Below are 15,799 nucleotides of genomic sequence, written 5' to 3' on the forward strand. Positions count from 1 at the left end.
GTAAAAATGAGCATGCAAATTCCTCTGACCCAGTGGTTATACTTCATGTTATATATTTTAGAGAAACGATTGCAGAAGTATACCAGTAATCATATATATTTATAGCAGCAGGCATTATTCATAATTATCAAAAGCTAAAAGTAACTCAAATGTCTATTTAACATGGAATGGAGAAATATGTGCTGAAATATATACACAATGGGCATTATTCACCATTGAAAAATGAATATAAATGTAATGTATATTGGATAGCTTATTAAACTTGTGTGACACAAACAGGTTACAGAAGAAATATAATATGATGCTTTTTTCTTATATAAAGTTAAAAAATAAAAGTCAATAGTATATTGTTATGATACCTATATATTTGGTAAAATTATATTTAATAATGCAACAATTTTATATGAACCAAATATAGCATAATTTAAAATGTTATGATCACGAGTAAAATAAATAAATCATGTCCTATAGATTTAGCTGACTTGCTGTTCTGATACTCACGTCTTACCAATTAGACCATACTGTATCTATAACTTTTCTCAAACCAGTTTCTTTTTTTTAAAATTAATTTTTATTGTTGTTGAATTTACCAACATACAGAATAACACCCAGTGCCCATCCTGTCAAGTGTCCCCCTCAGTGCCCGTCACCCATTCACCCCCACCCCCCGCCCTCCTCCCCCTCCACCACCCCTAGTTCGTTTCCCAGAGTTAGGAGTCTTCATGTTCTGTCTCCCTTTCTGATATTTCCCACACATTTCTTCTCCCTTCCCTTATATTCCCTTTCACTATTATTCATATTCCCCAAATGAATGAGAACATACACTGTTTGTCCTTCTCCGATTGACTTACTTCACTCAGCATAATACCCTCCAGTTCCATCCACGTTGAAGCAAATGGTGGGTATTTGTCGTTTCTAATGGCTGAGGAATATTCCATTGTATACATAAACCACATCTTCTTTATCCATTCATCTTTCGATGGGCACCGAGGCTCCTTCCACAGTTTGGCTATTGTGGACATTGCTGCTAGAAACATCGGGGTGCAGGTGTCCCGGCGTTTCATTGCATCTGAATCTTTGGGGTAAATCCCAACAGTGCAATTGCTGGGTCGTAGGGCAGGTCTATTTTTAACTCTTTGAGGAACCTCCACACAGTTTTCCAGAGTGGCTGCACCAGTTCACATTCCCACCAACAGTGTAAGAGGGTTCCCTTTTCTCCGCATCCTCTCCAACATTTGTGGTTTCCTGCCTTTCAAACCAGTTTCTAAGAAACTTTCTTTATATCCATCCATGTATCCTTATTCTCTTCAACATATAAAATAGTATAGAAATAGCTGGGAAGCTTTCACCACATCAAAGTCATTTGCCACAAAAATGTCATGATCAGACAAAAATAGCCTTTATTTTGTATTTTTAGTATGTATTTTTAGATGATATTCAAACATTTAGAAGCCATCCAAAGCAATAGAGATATTTAAAGATATTCTTTACCTCAAGGAATTTTAAATTGTAAACATAGTGCTACAAATGGAGTTGTATAGGATGAAGAGAGAATTAAATAATACCTATTAAATAAGAGTAGACACAAAATATTATTTGCAATTGCATAAAAATAAGCTATTAAACAAATTATATGAGAAAATAAATTATCTAGCACAGATGGGTGAATCTAGTTGCTATAGGCAGAAGTCTGGAAAGTGTTTTTATTGTGCTTATAATGTAACATAAATCACTTTTCTAATTTTTATTTATTTTATTTTTAAAGATTTTATTTACTTATTCATGAGAGACACAGAGAGAGGCAGAGACACAGGCAGAGGGAGAACCAGGCTCCAAGCAGGGAGCCTGATGTGGAACTCGATCCCAGGACTGACTCCAGGATCACGCCCTGGGCTGAAGGTGGCGCTAAATCGCTGAGCCACCCAAGCATCCCCTCTTTAATTTTTAAAGGTAGGCAGCAGAATATTTATCTATCTATCTATCTATCTATCTATCTATCTATCTATCTATCTATCTATCTATCTATCTATCTATCTATCTATCTATCATCTATCTATCATCTATCATCATCTATCTATCTAAATACTGTTTAGAAAAAGAGCAATCAGCTTCACTCCTGGTGCAATACCAGCTCTTCTATCATAAAAGACTCTGTGCCAATCTATGGAAAATTCTTAATAGCTATAGGTTAATTGAATGATTAGATCTGATTTTTTTTCTCCTTATTTTTTTTTCTATAGTAAATAAATGCAGCTCGTTATGTTTAATTTATATTCTACCCTCCCACTTAGGATGAGTTTTTTTTTTGGGGGGGGGAAGGGGCAGGAATGATTTACAAATTATGGTATTAAAACAAATGTTCTATGTATGGCTGTATAATCTAATCGCTACAAGTAGAAATCAGTATGACATACATGCCTCTAAGTCAGTAGAAGATTTGAAATCTATTTTGCCTAAAAATAAAAATCATAATTAAAATAATACAAAAATCAATCTAAAAGACCAAAGGGGGAACAGTTTTTCCTGATATTAGAGCCACTGAAGTTAGTAAGCATCTGGTTTGGAGTATTTAGGCTTCTTGGGCAAATTTTTTTTTTTACAAATAAGGCTGACTCAGTCATTCATCCACCCATGGCAAAAATATTGAGCACCATATAGTTTATTGTGCATGGATCTTTTGAATGAGAAGTTTGAATATTTAGTTTCATAAAGATAAAGACCATTTGGCACATTTTATAAAAGCAGGGTGATCCTTGCAAAAATAATATGAAACAAAGTACTGGCAAAAGCAAGAAATATAAATAAGAAAGGTTTCAAATGGACACGATCACAAAAAAAGGGGTATTTTTAAAAATTAATTAGATTTCTTATGCAAATCCACTGATTATCCTAATTATAGAGAATCACTAACTTCAACAAAAGCAGTTAAAGTCTGTCACATGAATTGGCTGCATGACTGTTGAGGGCGGTGTATGAGGCAGGAAAAATAAAGTACTGCCATCCCTATGTATTCCGGGCTTTGGAAAAAAGATGATAGATAGATGGATAGATAGACAGATGATAGATATAGATATTGTTTGTGAGAATAAATCCCAGTGTCACCTGGAGAGATTTTTTAAATTCTCAAATTCTGAAACAATCTCATGACTGAGAGAGTTGAGTAGGGAAAAAGCAAACCAGCAGATCGCTCATGGCCCAGCAATCTTTGATCCGGTATAAATTGGAAGAACTATCCACAGCCAAGGAGCCCCTGGTGTGACTCATAATTGGGTTTATGCTACTGATGAAATAAGCTCATTAAGGGATGTTGAAAATGTAAATAGAAAATTTAAAACCAAATTATCAGAAAATATAAGTTTCAAAACAGAAAATTAAGGATGGTAAAATGGTGACAGACAGTATAAAGGCAAATCAAATGATCCCAGACAAGCATTTTGCTGAATCTAAAAATCCTTTGTACCTTTCCAGACTGATTATGGTGGATGGTGAGCAGTTACTTTGAAGTGTTTAGCTTTCCATGGGGTCATAACCCTCCAAACAGCATACTGCCTTTGGGATTCTCTATAAGAGTAATAACACTGTTTCTTTTGTGCAGCAACGTGTACTGAAAAAAAGCTTGTATTGATTCTTTGGATTTTCCAAGTTAATAGGTAAAAGATTTGTTCTAGGAAAAACCAGGCAGTTTTGGTTGTTTGTGAACATCAGCCTAGCTTGCAGAGCATACAAAATAGCAGGGAGAAAAAGGATTCTAGTTTGACTTTCACAACTCAAAGTCTCATGGATAATGAACTAAGAGAAGCATTGTAAATAAACAATCTACTGTACTTTTGATTGAAATGTTTTAGAAACCCAGTCTTCCAGGGAGCTAGTAAAAAGACTAAATTTTTAAAAAATGTTCCATTAATTAGTGATTTGTGATTTGAAGCATACCCTGACCAAACCATGACCCAATCATATCCATTCTTATCCTGAACCAAGAGTAGACTGAGCAACAAAGGATTCATTTAAATAATGACCACAACAGATATTTTCTTTAAGAAATAAAAGATAACAATCAACATGTCCATTTAGACTAGTCCTTAAAACTCATACTAATAAATTGCTTGCAACCATATTCATAAAAGGATTAATGTTTAAACTTGGATCATGATAATCTGTGGCTCAAATTGACACAATAGCACAAAAGGAACAGATCCTGAGGATATTCACTAGACATCAAGGTAAGCCAGCAAAGTCCTCACCATAAATTACCCAATGGTATATAATTTTTTTCTAGGTAGTTGGGGAAGATTCTGTGTTTGGGGAGACTTTATGAAGTGAAGGATCTTTATGATTTTGTCTCCTGCAATCTCCTTATTGAGATAGATTTAGGAATTCAATGAGGAACACGAGGGAACTCAAACACAGACAGGGATACCCCTGAAAATTAAAGCATTCTCAAAGAGGATTATTTTGTAACTCTCTTGTCAGTCTCCGACACCTCACCTAACATCCACTTATGCCTCTAACTTGAGAACCTTCTTTACCTTGTACCTAAAGATGACTACAAATTACAAATGATAAAAATGTATACATGTATTAATGAGTTCATAAATGCCTCAGGGAAAGGACTAAGTTTTCTATGGGATTTAATTTATAGATGAGAAAATTAATTAATCTTTCACAAAAAAAACCCAGTTCATTCATGTTGCCACTAATTTATCATATGAAGAACCTTTTTGTTTTTATTACAAGATGCTGATTACATGAATATAGATTCCAAAAAAACCCTACCTGAGCTAAGTTTGACCATCACTGTTTAACAGCAAAATTATGGTGTAGTACACTAAACCCCTCAAATACAGAGCAATTAAATTCCCACCAAATTGAAAGGTGATAAGTGAGACGAACATATTCTAAATATATGAAAAGCAGTCATGTGTTTTTAATGACAAGTGTTTACTACTTTTATAAATCCAACCTACTCATTTCTCAATAATATATGGAGTCAATTTCTTTTCTCTCTTTTTGCCTTTCTTTCTTCTATAAATTAGTAAAAAGTAATGCACTTTTTAAAAGGAAAATAAATGTTAAAGTTAAGAATATATCCTCACAAGTCTAATTTCATTGATGTCAATAATTAGGAAGGAAAACAATCAAACAAAGCCTTATTTGGTTCAATTGCTAATGAACTATTGTAAGTTCCGGAGGATAAATATATGTTCTACGTTTGTAAAAAGAGAACAGATTTACCAGTCAGGGTAAATGTTCTCTCTAGCACACTATCTTAATTTAAGAACATCATTAAAATTTCATGAATAACAATAGCCAAAAGACAGAAACAGAGTGCGTATGACAGATGAATGGATAAAGAAAGGTGATATATAGGTATCTATCTATCATCTATCTATCATCTATCTATCTATAATGGAATATTGTTCAGCCTTAAAAAGGAAGGGAATTCAGTCACATGCTATAATATGAATGGATGAAAAGGGAAAAAAGAAGGAAAAGGAAGAGAAGGGAAGGAGGGGTTTGTCTCAACTTCATAGCCATCACAAACACAGGCTTTTTTCACTTCTCTAAGTCAGACTCAGAAGGTCATTTCTGATGATGAAGGGCTACCTCCTGAGCAAAATTTTTATTCTCTTTTACTCCACTTATGCGGGCAAATGAACAAGAGATTGCATTTATGTGTCCGGAGTTTTTGTCTCTGTTTTTTTCCCCTGAATGAAGCAGAAGAGGAAGAGCAGAGACTGGTATACCTGCATAATCGAAACAAAATAATAAGGAAAAATTTCCCTAACTAGAGAGAGAACATCGTTGTTGACTTATGCTCAAGTCAGACTGCTTACTTTTAGATTTTGACTCTACAACTCTTAGCTATTAGCTTGTTCATTAAATGTGGCTTCCTCATCTATACAATAAGTATAATAATATAACCTATCTCACAGGGTTGTTGTGAGACCAAATGAATTAATATAATATATATAAAACCCTTGCTGCTGCTGAAGATTACAAGATTCAGAGGGTTTGTAGGATTTTTTTATAAAGGGAATACATGTCTGTATATCTATCTATATATTTATATATCTCCCAATTTTTGTCATATATGCAAATAGAGAGACACGGCTCCTTTTTTACTTCTTTAATAACCTGATAAATTTATCTTAACCATAATTGCTTTTATATATATACATACATGTATATATACATATATGGCACCCCAAGCACCCTAAAATGTTTCTATAGTCTTAAAAAATTATGAACATAAATACTTCCCAAATGTTATGAAATCTTTATTTTATGTCTTTATTTTTTAATCAAATTATAACAAGAAGGGATTCCTGGGTGGCGCAGCGGTTTGGCGCCTGCCTTTGGCCCAGGGCGCGATCCTGGAGACCCGGGATCGAATCCCACATCGGGCTCCCGGTGCATGGAGCCTCCTTCTCCCTCTGCCTGTGTGTCTGCCTCTCTCTCTCTCTCTCTCTCTCTCTCTCTCTCTCTCTGTGAGTATCATAAATAAATAAAAATTAAAAAAAAATAAAAAAAATTATAACAAGAATACCTTTATCAAATTATTAATTTGAGACACTAGAATTTACATGAGTTCACGAGTCATAAATGACAAAGTACTCCAAAGGAAATATATATATATATATACACAATATGAAAGAAAAAAATAGAAATTGAAAGTAAGTACTTAGATTTAGTAAAAAGATTCTTGATATGTAAATCACACATGAATAAAACATTAGATTTTTTACATTTAGTTTGGCTAATAGTCCAAAGGTAATTTCATATAGATACTAAACTCCTTAAGAAAATAACTTGTTTTCATCTAATCTCCTTAAGAAAATAACTATTTTCAAACAAATAAAATTTGTGTTTGTAATTCATTAATATTTTAGTGCAAGTACCTTTATATTGTCCATCTTTATCTCAAAATTCCACATAATATTTAAACTTGGATAGAAGTATTAATTTTATAAAAGAGTCATGTAAATAAATGTTTAAAACAAATTTTGAAAGGCAATCATGCAAAGCTCAGATCATGGGGAATTTCTGGTATTCTAATATTTTAATTTTCTGGTTAAATTAGGTTTTAAAACGAAACTCTTTCTTTATATACCAACTTTTGCAATTAAAGTCTTTTGGCAGGCTTCATTAATTTGCCTTCCATCGTGGGCAGTGTATGGTAAATGTAATTGAATTTTTGATGATAGATGACTGTACAGTGCCTCAGAGTCACAAATTATTGTGTATATACAATATTCTCAGTGTCAAATTTTAGGAGAATGAATCGAATGTGTCCATTCCAGGGGATATGTATGGAGTTTGCTTTTTGATCCACTATTTTTTTTTAAGATTTTATTTATTCATGAGAGACACACGGAGAGAGAGGCCGAGACACAGGCAGAGGGAGAAGCAGGCTCCATGCAGGGAGCCCGATGAGGGACTCAATCCCTGGTCTCCAGGATCAGGCCCTGGGCTGAAGGCGGCACTAAACCGTTGAGCCACCCGGGCTGCCCTTGATCCACTATTTTTTAAAGTTTAAAGTTAATGATATATTTTTAAGAGACACATTGAATTAGAAATATATAACATATATAAATAATTGTATATTTATAAGTAATAATTCTTAAAGTTACTTAAATATAACCTTTTTAATAAATTTGTTGTATTTCACCTAACTTTTTTATTTTTTGTTTCTTTTCACCACACTGTGACTTCAGCCTATTCGGAGACATTGTAAACTGTTTCTACTCCAGTAGGTGTCAGGCTCTCACAGTGTGCAAACCAGAAAGCCTCAGAAAAGGCAGGCTAACAGATGCTATGATGCTTAGCTCTATACTTACTCTAGTTGTTCCTGTAAACTAACTCTTTTAGCATTTTGTCTTAAATAATAGATGTTTAAAGTAATATTTTCATATTAAAAAAGCCCAAAGGTGTGGAAATACAAAAGTTTCTCATTTAACCACCTAGGACTATATAAGCACTCCTTAAATTCTAGCTTGTATAATAGAGTATGTATTTATATATTCAATAGTAATTTAGAGAGGAGAAATATGAAAGGAATGAAATAAAAGGAAATGATTAATGAGAAAAAATTAAGACACAGAATGTACTCCACTGAGTGTTAGTTTTCACTGGCAGTAATCTAGTAGATGCATTTATTTCCCAAGGAAATAAAAAAAAAAACTGTAACATAATGGTGCATTTCTCTTGAGAATTTTATAGATTGTGAGAGCAATCCCTTTGTATTCTATTAGGTCTGATAATAACTTTGCAAAATATACATGACATAGATCGAATGTTTGTGTCCCACTAAAATTTATATGTTAAAATCCAAATGTCCAATATAATAATATTGGGACTGGGGTCATTGGGAGATGGCAGTGCCTCTTGATGGGATTAGTGCCCTTATTAGAGAGGCCTTAGAGAGATTCCTCATCCTTTTCATCATGTTTGAAATCTGGAAACCCAGAAAAGGGCTCTCCCTTGCCCATGTTAGTCTCAGATGTCCAGCATTCAAAACTGTGAGAAATAAATTTCTGTTGTTTATAAACCACCCAGTCTGTATTATTTTGGTCTAGTAGCCACAAGGAACTGAGACAACACATAAATTTAATTGATCAAATTTTTCACACATAAAACCTACCCATAATTCAAAGATATAAGCAGCAAAATGCACATTATATTAGTAGAATTAATTTAATGGTTAGTTTTGCAATTTCAAGCATCATGTTTTTAAATGTGGTGCTTAAAATGTTTATTTACAAGTGGTCTAGTGAAAAAAGAACAAGTGGTCTAGTGAAAGATCTTGGAGAACTTAGCATTTTATACATTATATTAGAAGTCATAATTCATTTAAAGTAAACTACCTATTTGTGCATAAAGCAAGTTATATAGCTTATGGAAAAAGAATAAAGTTCTAAAAGAAAGGTCATTAAATTTAGCAAATAAAATGTTCATCTTGCTTGATATTCAACTTTTATTTTGCTTCTGGAATCTTTCATTAACATTTTACCCTATTGATGACCCTTATGTATATAAAATAACATAATAAAAAGTAGAAAACTCTCTGACTAGCCATAGTTGCCGCTAACTTTTGGATGGATGTGAAGTTCAAAGCAGAGATTAAGACTAGAGATATAAGTTTGTAAAATATAGAAGTATAGACACTTGACTAAGGAGAGTTTTTTGTTCATTTTTATTTGTTTGTTTGTTTGTTTGTTTGTTTTTAAAATACAAGGGAGGGGGGAATAGAATAGAATAGAGAACCCAGAAATGGATCTACAACTCTATGGTCAACTAATTTTCAACAAATCAGGAAAGAATATCCTGTGGAAAGAAAAGAAACAAAACAGATGAACAAAGGGGAAGGGGAAAAAAAGAGATAGGGAATCAAACCACAAGAGACTCTTACCTACAGAGAAACTTGAGGGTTACCAGAGGGGATATGGAGGGTGGGTTGGACAGATGGGTGATGCATATTAAGGAGGGCGCTTGTGATGAGCACTAGGTGTTATATGTAAGTGATGAATTACTAAATTCTACTCTGAAACCAAAAAAAGAAAAAAAATAAGAAAAGCATTGTTCCCATTTTCAGGGGATATATGTTCTATTGTGGAAAAACAAAAGATACAACCACCTACATAAATAAATCCAATATTTTCATGTGAGTGCCATGAAGAAAAAGATAAAGGTGATACAATAAGAACAGCAAATTTCCATATGGGTAATTAGATGTAATTAGGGTAATATCCCTCTCATTGAGGAGGGATATTAAAGCTAAAGGTGTATGAGGAAAAGAATTCTCTCCTTCCATATACTGAAAGAAGAGCATTCTAGCAAGAATGAACAGGAAGCTTCCTTGAGATGCATATAAACTGAACAAGTTCGGTACCCAGGGAGAGGGCCTGTATGGCTGGAGGAACGGAAGTTGAATGAACTTAGAGTGTGATGATGATGGGATCATGGAGATAGTCAGGGGTCATAACAAGCAAGACTCTGTGGGCCACAGTGAAGATTTAGGATTTTATTCTAAATAGAATGGAAATCTACTGAGTGATTTTTAGCAAGTGTGCCAAATGCTAAAGTCCACAGATTTGAAGACAATATCTCTGAAATCAAGAATACATTTTACAATCAATGGTATTTTTCGCTCACTATTGTCAGAGAGTAGTTATTGCATTGCTATAGAAACACCTTGACCAGTTTCATTTATCTTTTCATTTTAAGTATGCAAGAGTGACATGTATATATAGAAATAAAAATAACCTCTAAGAGATAAATCTAAAAATTGTAAGAAATAGTGATATATTTTTCTTATTAGTATGATAAATAATATCACAAAAGATGAAGTCTTACATTAAAAGAAATGCATTATTTCAATTTAAAAGTTTAAACACCTTAAATTTACACAATGATATATGTCAAATTTATTTATTTATTTTTAAGTTTAAAGAATCTCTTGCTTGTGTGGAACATGGATTACAAGGGGCAAGAGTGGTCACATGTGGACAAGCTACGATTCCGATGGGGGATAATGATGGCTAGGAAAGGAGAGTATAGGGAAGATAGAGAGGGATTGGGGATATAGTAGAGGGAGTACCAATAAGACTTCTTGATAGATTAGATAAAAGCTGGGAGGGAAAGACAAATGTCAAGGATATATCCAGGGTTTCTAGTTACAGAACTAGAGATTTAATGGATGGTGAAGATTCACATATATGTGAGCAGGGGTTGGGATTGTGGGAGAACTTAAATAGGCAATGACATCTATCAATACCTCATATTATTTAGTATGCTCTTAGGGGAGGCTTACTCACCTTCAGAGTAGGCCATTCACTCTGTTACATACTCCTGTAAGCTTCATTCAGAATGTTTACCACCCTTTGGATTCAATATCAGCATTTGTGATTCACTGTTTTTCTTTCCAATGTTCTCACCTCTGGACTGTAGACTCCATGAAGGCAGAAGAGGTGGCAGTTTTTGTTCACTATTTTACCCTCAGCACAAGTATAATGCTGGAGACAAATTAGGTCCTCAGAAAATAATTCTTCAATGTATAAATATGTTAATTCTAATTGTTTTTTATCCTGCTTATTTCAAAGTGCTTGCTTGATCACTGACCAACAACCACTCTACCAGATAGGAAACCACAGCCCTAGGGTAACCAGGAATTTCTGCAGCACTAAATTGAGAGAAAGTACAAGATGAGACAAAAATATGCCAGAAAACTCTTTAGACAGAGGTATTCCTTTTACTTAGAATCACTATAAAATTCCAAGGGCAGTAAGAAACACAACATAACAACAAAAAACTAAAATGAATCAGCTAGATTTCATCATAGAGAAATAAGAATATTTCTTTGGGGAGGATTCCTCTTTATATTCACATATTAATCTCTAAATTTTGCATCCAGCTTGTTAAATATTTATTGTGTACCTATTATAAACCAGAGACTTTGCTAGCATTCATAATATGTCTCCATAAGAAAGGAGATCACAAAGTTCACTCTAATTATAATACACTACTGTAAGTGTAGTGATAGAAAAATTCAAGGAGAGCTCTATTAAAGTTAGAAGGTCCACCTGACAGCCTGAGAAGGCTTCCTGAAGCTATTATTATTGGGTGTAAAGGAAGTAGATGATGAGAAAAAACCATGTTAGCCAAAGGGACAAGGGACAAGCAGGGTACAATGATAGGTTTAATGAATAGCATATTGTGGACCAGAGACTCACAAATTTTACTGGCCAGCAAGTCACAGAAGACAATGCTGGGGAGGTAGGCAAAAGTCAGATCAAGGATGACATTGTATAACTAATTGGGTAAGGATCTGAGCTTTATTCCGGAAGCAAAGAATATCCTCTGAAGACTCAGAAGCAGGGAAAAAAACTCGTAACTCTCATTTACCCACTTGGGAGAACAGACTGCACTTGCTAAAGGAGTATAGTGTAGGGGTTGAAAGTTATGTCCCTGAAGCCAGTCAACCCGAGCTTGAATCTCTGCCCTGAGATTGACTTTTAAGTGATTTTAGTTAAATTACTTAATCTCTCTTAATCTTCTTCATGGAGTTATGATAGAGATTAAATAATTGAAAAGTGCAATACAGAGCAATACAGTGATAGGAACAGATGTCATAAAGTGTTTGCTATTGTTATTATTTCCTAATCAAATGAAAAAATGAAAGACTTCATCAAAGCTTCTTTGCATCAGCATTGTGTCCATAAGGCATGGAACTGTTTTCTCTAGCACCATTTCAACTGCATGGCAAAACAAGTAATAAATCTTGGACCTAAAAAAATATATATATATATCTTGGACCTGATGAAAAGGTCCTCATCCAAAGGCATTACCAAAAGAAAACCTCAGGCTTTCCAGGGCCTCAGGCTATAGAATAAGTACAGTCAGTACTTTTCTCTAGAAAAAAATTAAATTATTTTCATTGGAAAATCCATGGACTAAGTTCTCTTCAGCGGGTTACACCTTAAATATCGTTTCCTCCTAACACATATTGAGTTTTTAAAAACCTGCAGATATGTTATTGCTTACTTTTTATAAGATACATAATGCAGGCAGAATCATTCTTAGTTTTAGAATTTTATATATCCTTAGAAGCTAGAAGAGTCTTAGGCACATAATAAAACAATTAGAATTTATTTAAAAGCTAGCATTTCTCAAATGATCAATTACTAGTTCTAATTATGAAGCAATTATATGCCACTTTCTATATAAAACTTAAGTGACATTTTAGTGTGAATTTTCCCCTTCTTGTTTTGATTTTATTTCATATTCTATTGAAAAATCTCTTGATGACAGCATCTTTCAAAAATTCATGATCATTTTCAATGAGTGCCTAAGAGTTCTATATAATTGGTTTGAAAATAAAATTATAGAGTCTAATAAAATATGACTAATAGAAATGATCATATAAGTGGCATGGCATTTGCTATCATTATTTAATAGACCACATTCTGTTGCTCCTTAACATGAAAAAGTTTAATTCATATCTGTCAAAATGTCTGTTATAGGGAAAGTTTATCCAACCATAAGTTGGACATTTTGTAATCTGTAAGTTTGGATTGTTCTAAATTCCACTAAGTATTTAGTTTAAAGCAGATTTACTTATATATTTTTAAAAATTCTATAACCTCTGACTACATTACATTTGAATCTATTGACTCTTTCCAGTGTCTCCTCATATTTATATCAACAACAACTTTGACACAATACCTTTCACAGAGCAGGTGTAAGCTCCTATCATTAACTTAAACTATGTTATATAGTTAGTATGATTTTTAACTTAACTAAGATCCCAAGGCATTATTTGATGTCTTGAAATTATTTTATTCCAGGTAAAAGGTATTTGAAAGTTTAGTTTCATAACACTAAACTACTAGCATTCCAAACAGATCACTCTGAACATTAAATGAATAAAAACATTGACCTGAATCACAATACTTTTTTTTTTATTAGTAGGATTTTTTTTTTTTTTTGGTCCTTTTGCACGTCTTCTTTAACAATCCTTTTTAAAGTTTTATTTTTTTACTTCAACAGTTCACATAGCATTTGCTTGAATTTTAAATCAAAATCAACTTGAAAAATTGGCTTTTCTATTCATCACATTCATGATAATGGCATAACTCAACATAACAGTACTAGTAAAATATGTTTCTTACCACCTGTTCTTTGAGAAGGGGGCATCTAAGTATATCTCATTAATCTGAACCTTGCACAATCACCCCATGAAGTTGGTATTTTTATCTGTACTTCCTATACTATATTTGTATTTTACATATAAAAAAACTCCTCTGTTTCAGGGAGCTCAATTAACTTGCTCAAAGTCACAAAACTAGGCAATACTGGAGACATGATTCCACCCCAGCTCTCCTTGGCTTGATCTTCATAACTATACCCTGCATAGCCAGGCTATGTCAGTTTTTAAATCCGTTCATTTCCCAACTGTATTGTCATTTTTTCTTTCATGTTGTGGGTGTCCTGAGCACCGCCAATGTATCCTTGAGTTGAATAAACAACTAACAGTCACTGTGGTGTTACACTGTTAGTGAATATCTCAAGTAAAAGCCTTTTTATAAGTGACTTTGATTGGTTCAATTAAAACAAAATTGCTCCATTTTTTTGTTCATCTTTTTTCCATTAGATAAAGTAATGCTTAATTACCTTATCTAACTGAAACGTGATCCAATTTCATCTTGAACGTGAAAACATTTTCTGAGAGTGAGACAGTTTAACTGTTAGTTTACAATCTTACAGACTTTACAGTTAGGGAGAGACAAGAAAAGAAAAGACTGTTTCTTACTTTCCTCTTGTTGTTTCAAAACTTGATTTTTGAGAGTTGGTTTTCTGGCTTCCACTGCTGTCACCTCTGCTGAGGTACGTTTCCCGTGGGGATCGATTCCCCATGCTGCCCTCAATGGAGTTGGGAGCGATCGCTTGTTGGTTCGACTTTCTGACAAAGGTCTGAAGAAATTTCAGTGTAGAGTTGGTAAGGACCACTGAGTCTGCTCTTGGATTCAACTGGAGGCTAGGGTTGACTGGGAGGCCAAGAGTCTGTAACTTCAGCAGCCCTTCTGTCTTCCCTGTGGATGTGAGAGTTTGGCTTCTCATAGCCTCAGGAGGTGTGCCTGTCTCTGAAGGAGGCAGTGTGGATTTTAGAAGACTCTCTTCAGAGGTTCTTGCCTCAGGAATTGTGGATATCTCAGCTGATGTGCTCTGAGGGGTTGGTAGCATTTTATTTTGAGAAACTGTAGCAGAGGCTATGTTCTCCTGGGAGCTTGCACCCTCAGGGGTAGTCCAAGTATCCGTGGTGTCGATAAGCCCAAAGCCCCCATTCCATAAACTAGAAAACAGAATAAATAGCCCTGCTCCCTTCATCTCAGTAGTTTGAAGTGAGAAAGCTCATGTGAAATTGGGAGATATAGTCCTCCTAGTCTTTTCAACAGCTGCTTCCACACTGAATCCGCTAAGACACGGTTTTGCCAATTTGAGATGTGTAGAGGAAATAGGTCTCTGTGTTTTGTAGTGGACTCAGGAAGTTTGATTTCCTGTTTCTGTAGGTTTTGTGTGATCTGTGACCTCTGGTAGGATGGATCTATGGAGGTGGTGAAGGGTTTCTGACGAGGCTAAGGGTAAATGGGAAAACAGGCAATTATTATCAGGAAAACTGATGAGAAAAACACGTCCTTTCCTACGTCGACTCATGTTTCATTTGTTGCTGATTTTGAAGAGAAATTTCACATTGATGACAGGGAGTATGGAATTTTGTTTGGATGAGCTGAATCAAGGAATTTAACATTTTGTTCTACTACACAGGGAAATTGAGAAAAAATATGTGACATTCTTTTCCATTGTGCCCCATCCAGAGAATCACATTTTGTTCAAGTGCTTACACACAGGCACATACATAAACAAAAACTCATTGATAGAGTCTCTAACCTTTTATGCATCACAAGCCAAATTATGAAAAAAATATTTATATACCCCTATTTTTATAAATATAGTTCAACCAAAGCATTACTTGAAGTTATTCTCAATGGGAAAAAAAAGTTATTCTCAATGATGGTGAGTGATAACAAAAAAGAAAAGTATAAATTTTTGAGTTATACAGGTATACATGGAACTCGTTTTAAATTCTGCTCTCAGAACTTCTACCAGAACCAGTCAATGGAATGAATAATCAGAATTTTGGGTAATAATGGATGAAGAAAAAAATGAAGTCACATGAAAATAAATTAGAATGGAATCATATATAATGCTTTTGTACTTTTGCTGTGGTGCAAAAATATATTAG

At 34.1% G+C, this 15,799-nt stretch overlaps 1 protein-coding gene across 3 annotated transcripts in view; it reads right to left on the minus strand.

The window, feature by feature from the left end:
* Positions 1-15,103, minus strand: part of MMRN1 (multimerin 1) — a 61,973-nt gene extending 46,870 nt beyond the window's left edge. For 2 of the 3 annotated variants that reach the window (XM_055313145.1, XM_055313144.1), the window contains exon 1: positions 14,309-15,101. In XM_055313145.1, the coding sequence (XP_055169120.1) occupies positions 14,309-14,883 (575 nt within the window). In that variant the 5' untranslated portion in view covers positions 14,884-15,101. Of the gene's footprint in view, positions 1-14,308 lie in introns of all 3 variants that reach the window. The other variant, XM_055313147.1, reaches the window with a different exon arrangement.
* Between the last annotated feature and the right edge of the window lie 696 nt (positions 15,104-15,799).

The sequence above is a fragment of the Nyctereutes procyonoides genome, unplaced genomic scaffold (assembly GCF_905146905.1).
Source record: "Nyctereutes procyonoides isolate TBG_1078 unplaced genomic scaffold, NYPRO_anot_genome, whole genome shotgun sequence".
Classification (NCBI taxonomy): Eukaryota; Metazoa; Chordata; class Mammalia; order Carnivora; family Canidae; genus Nyctereutes; species Nyctereutes procyonoides.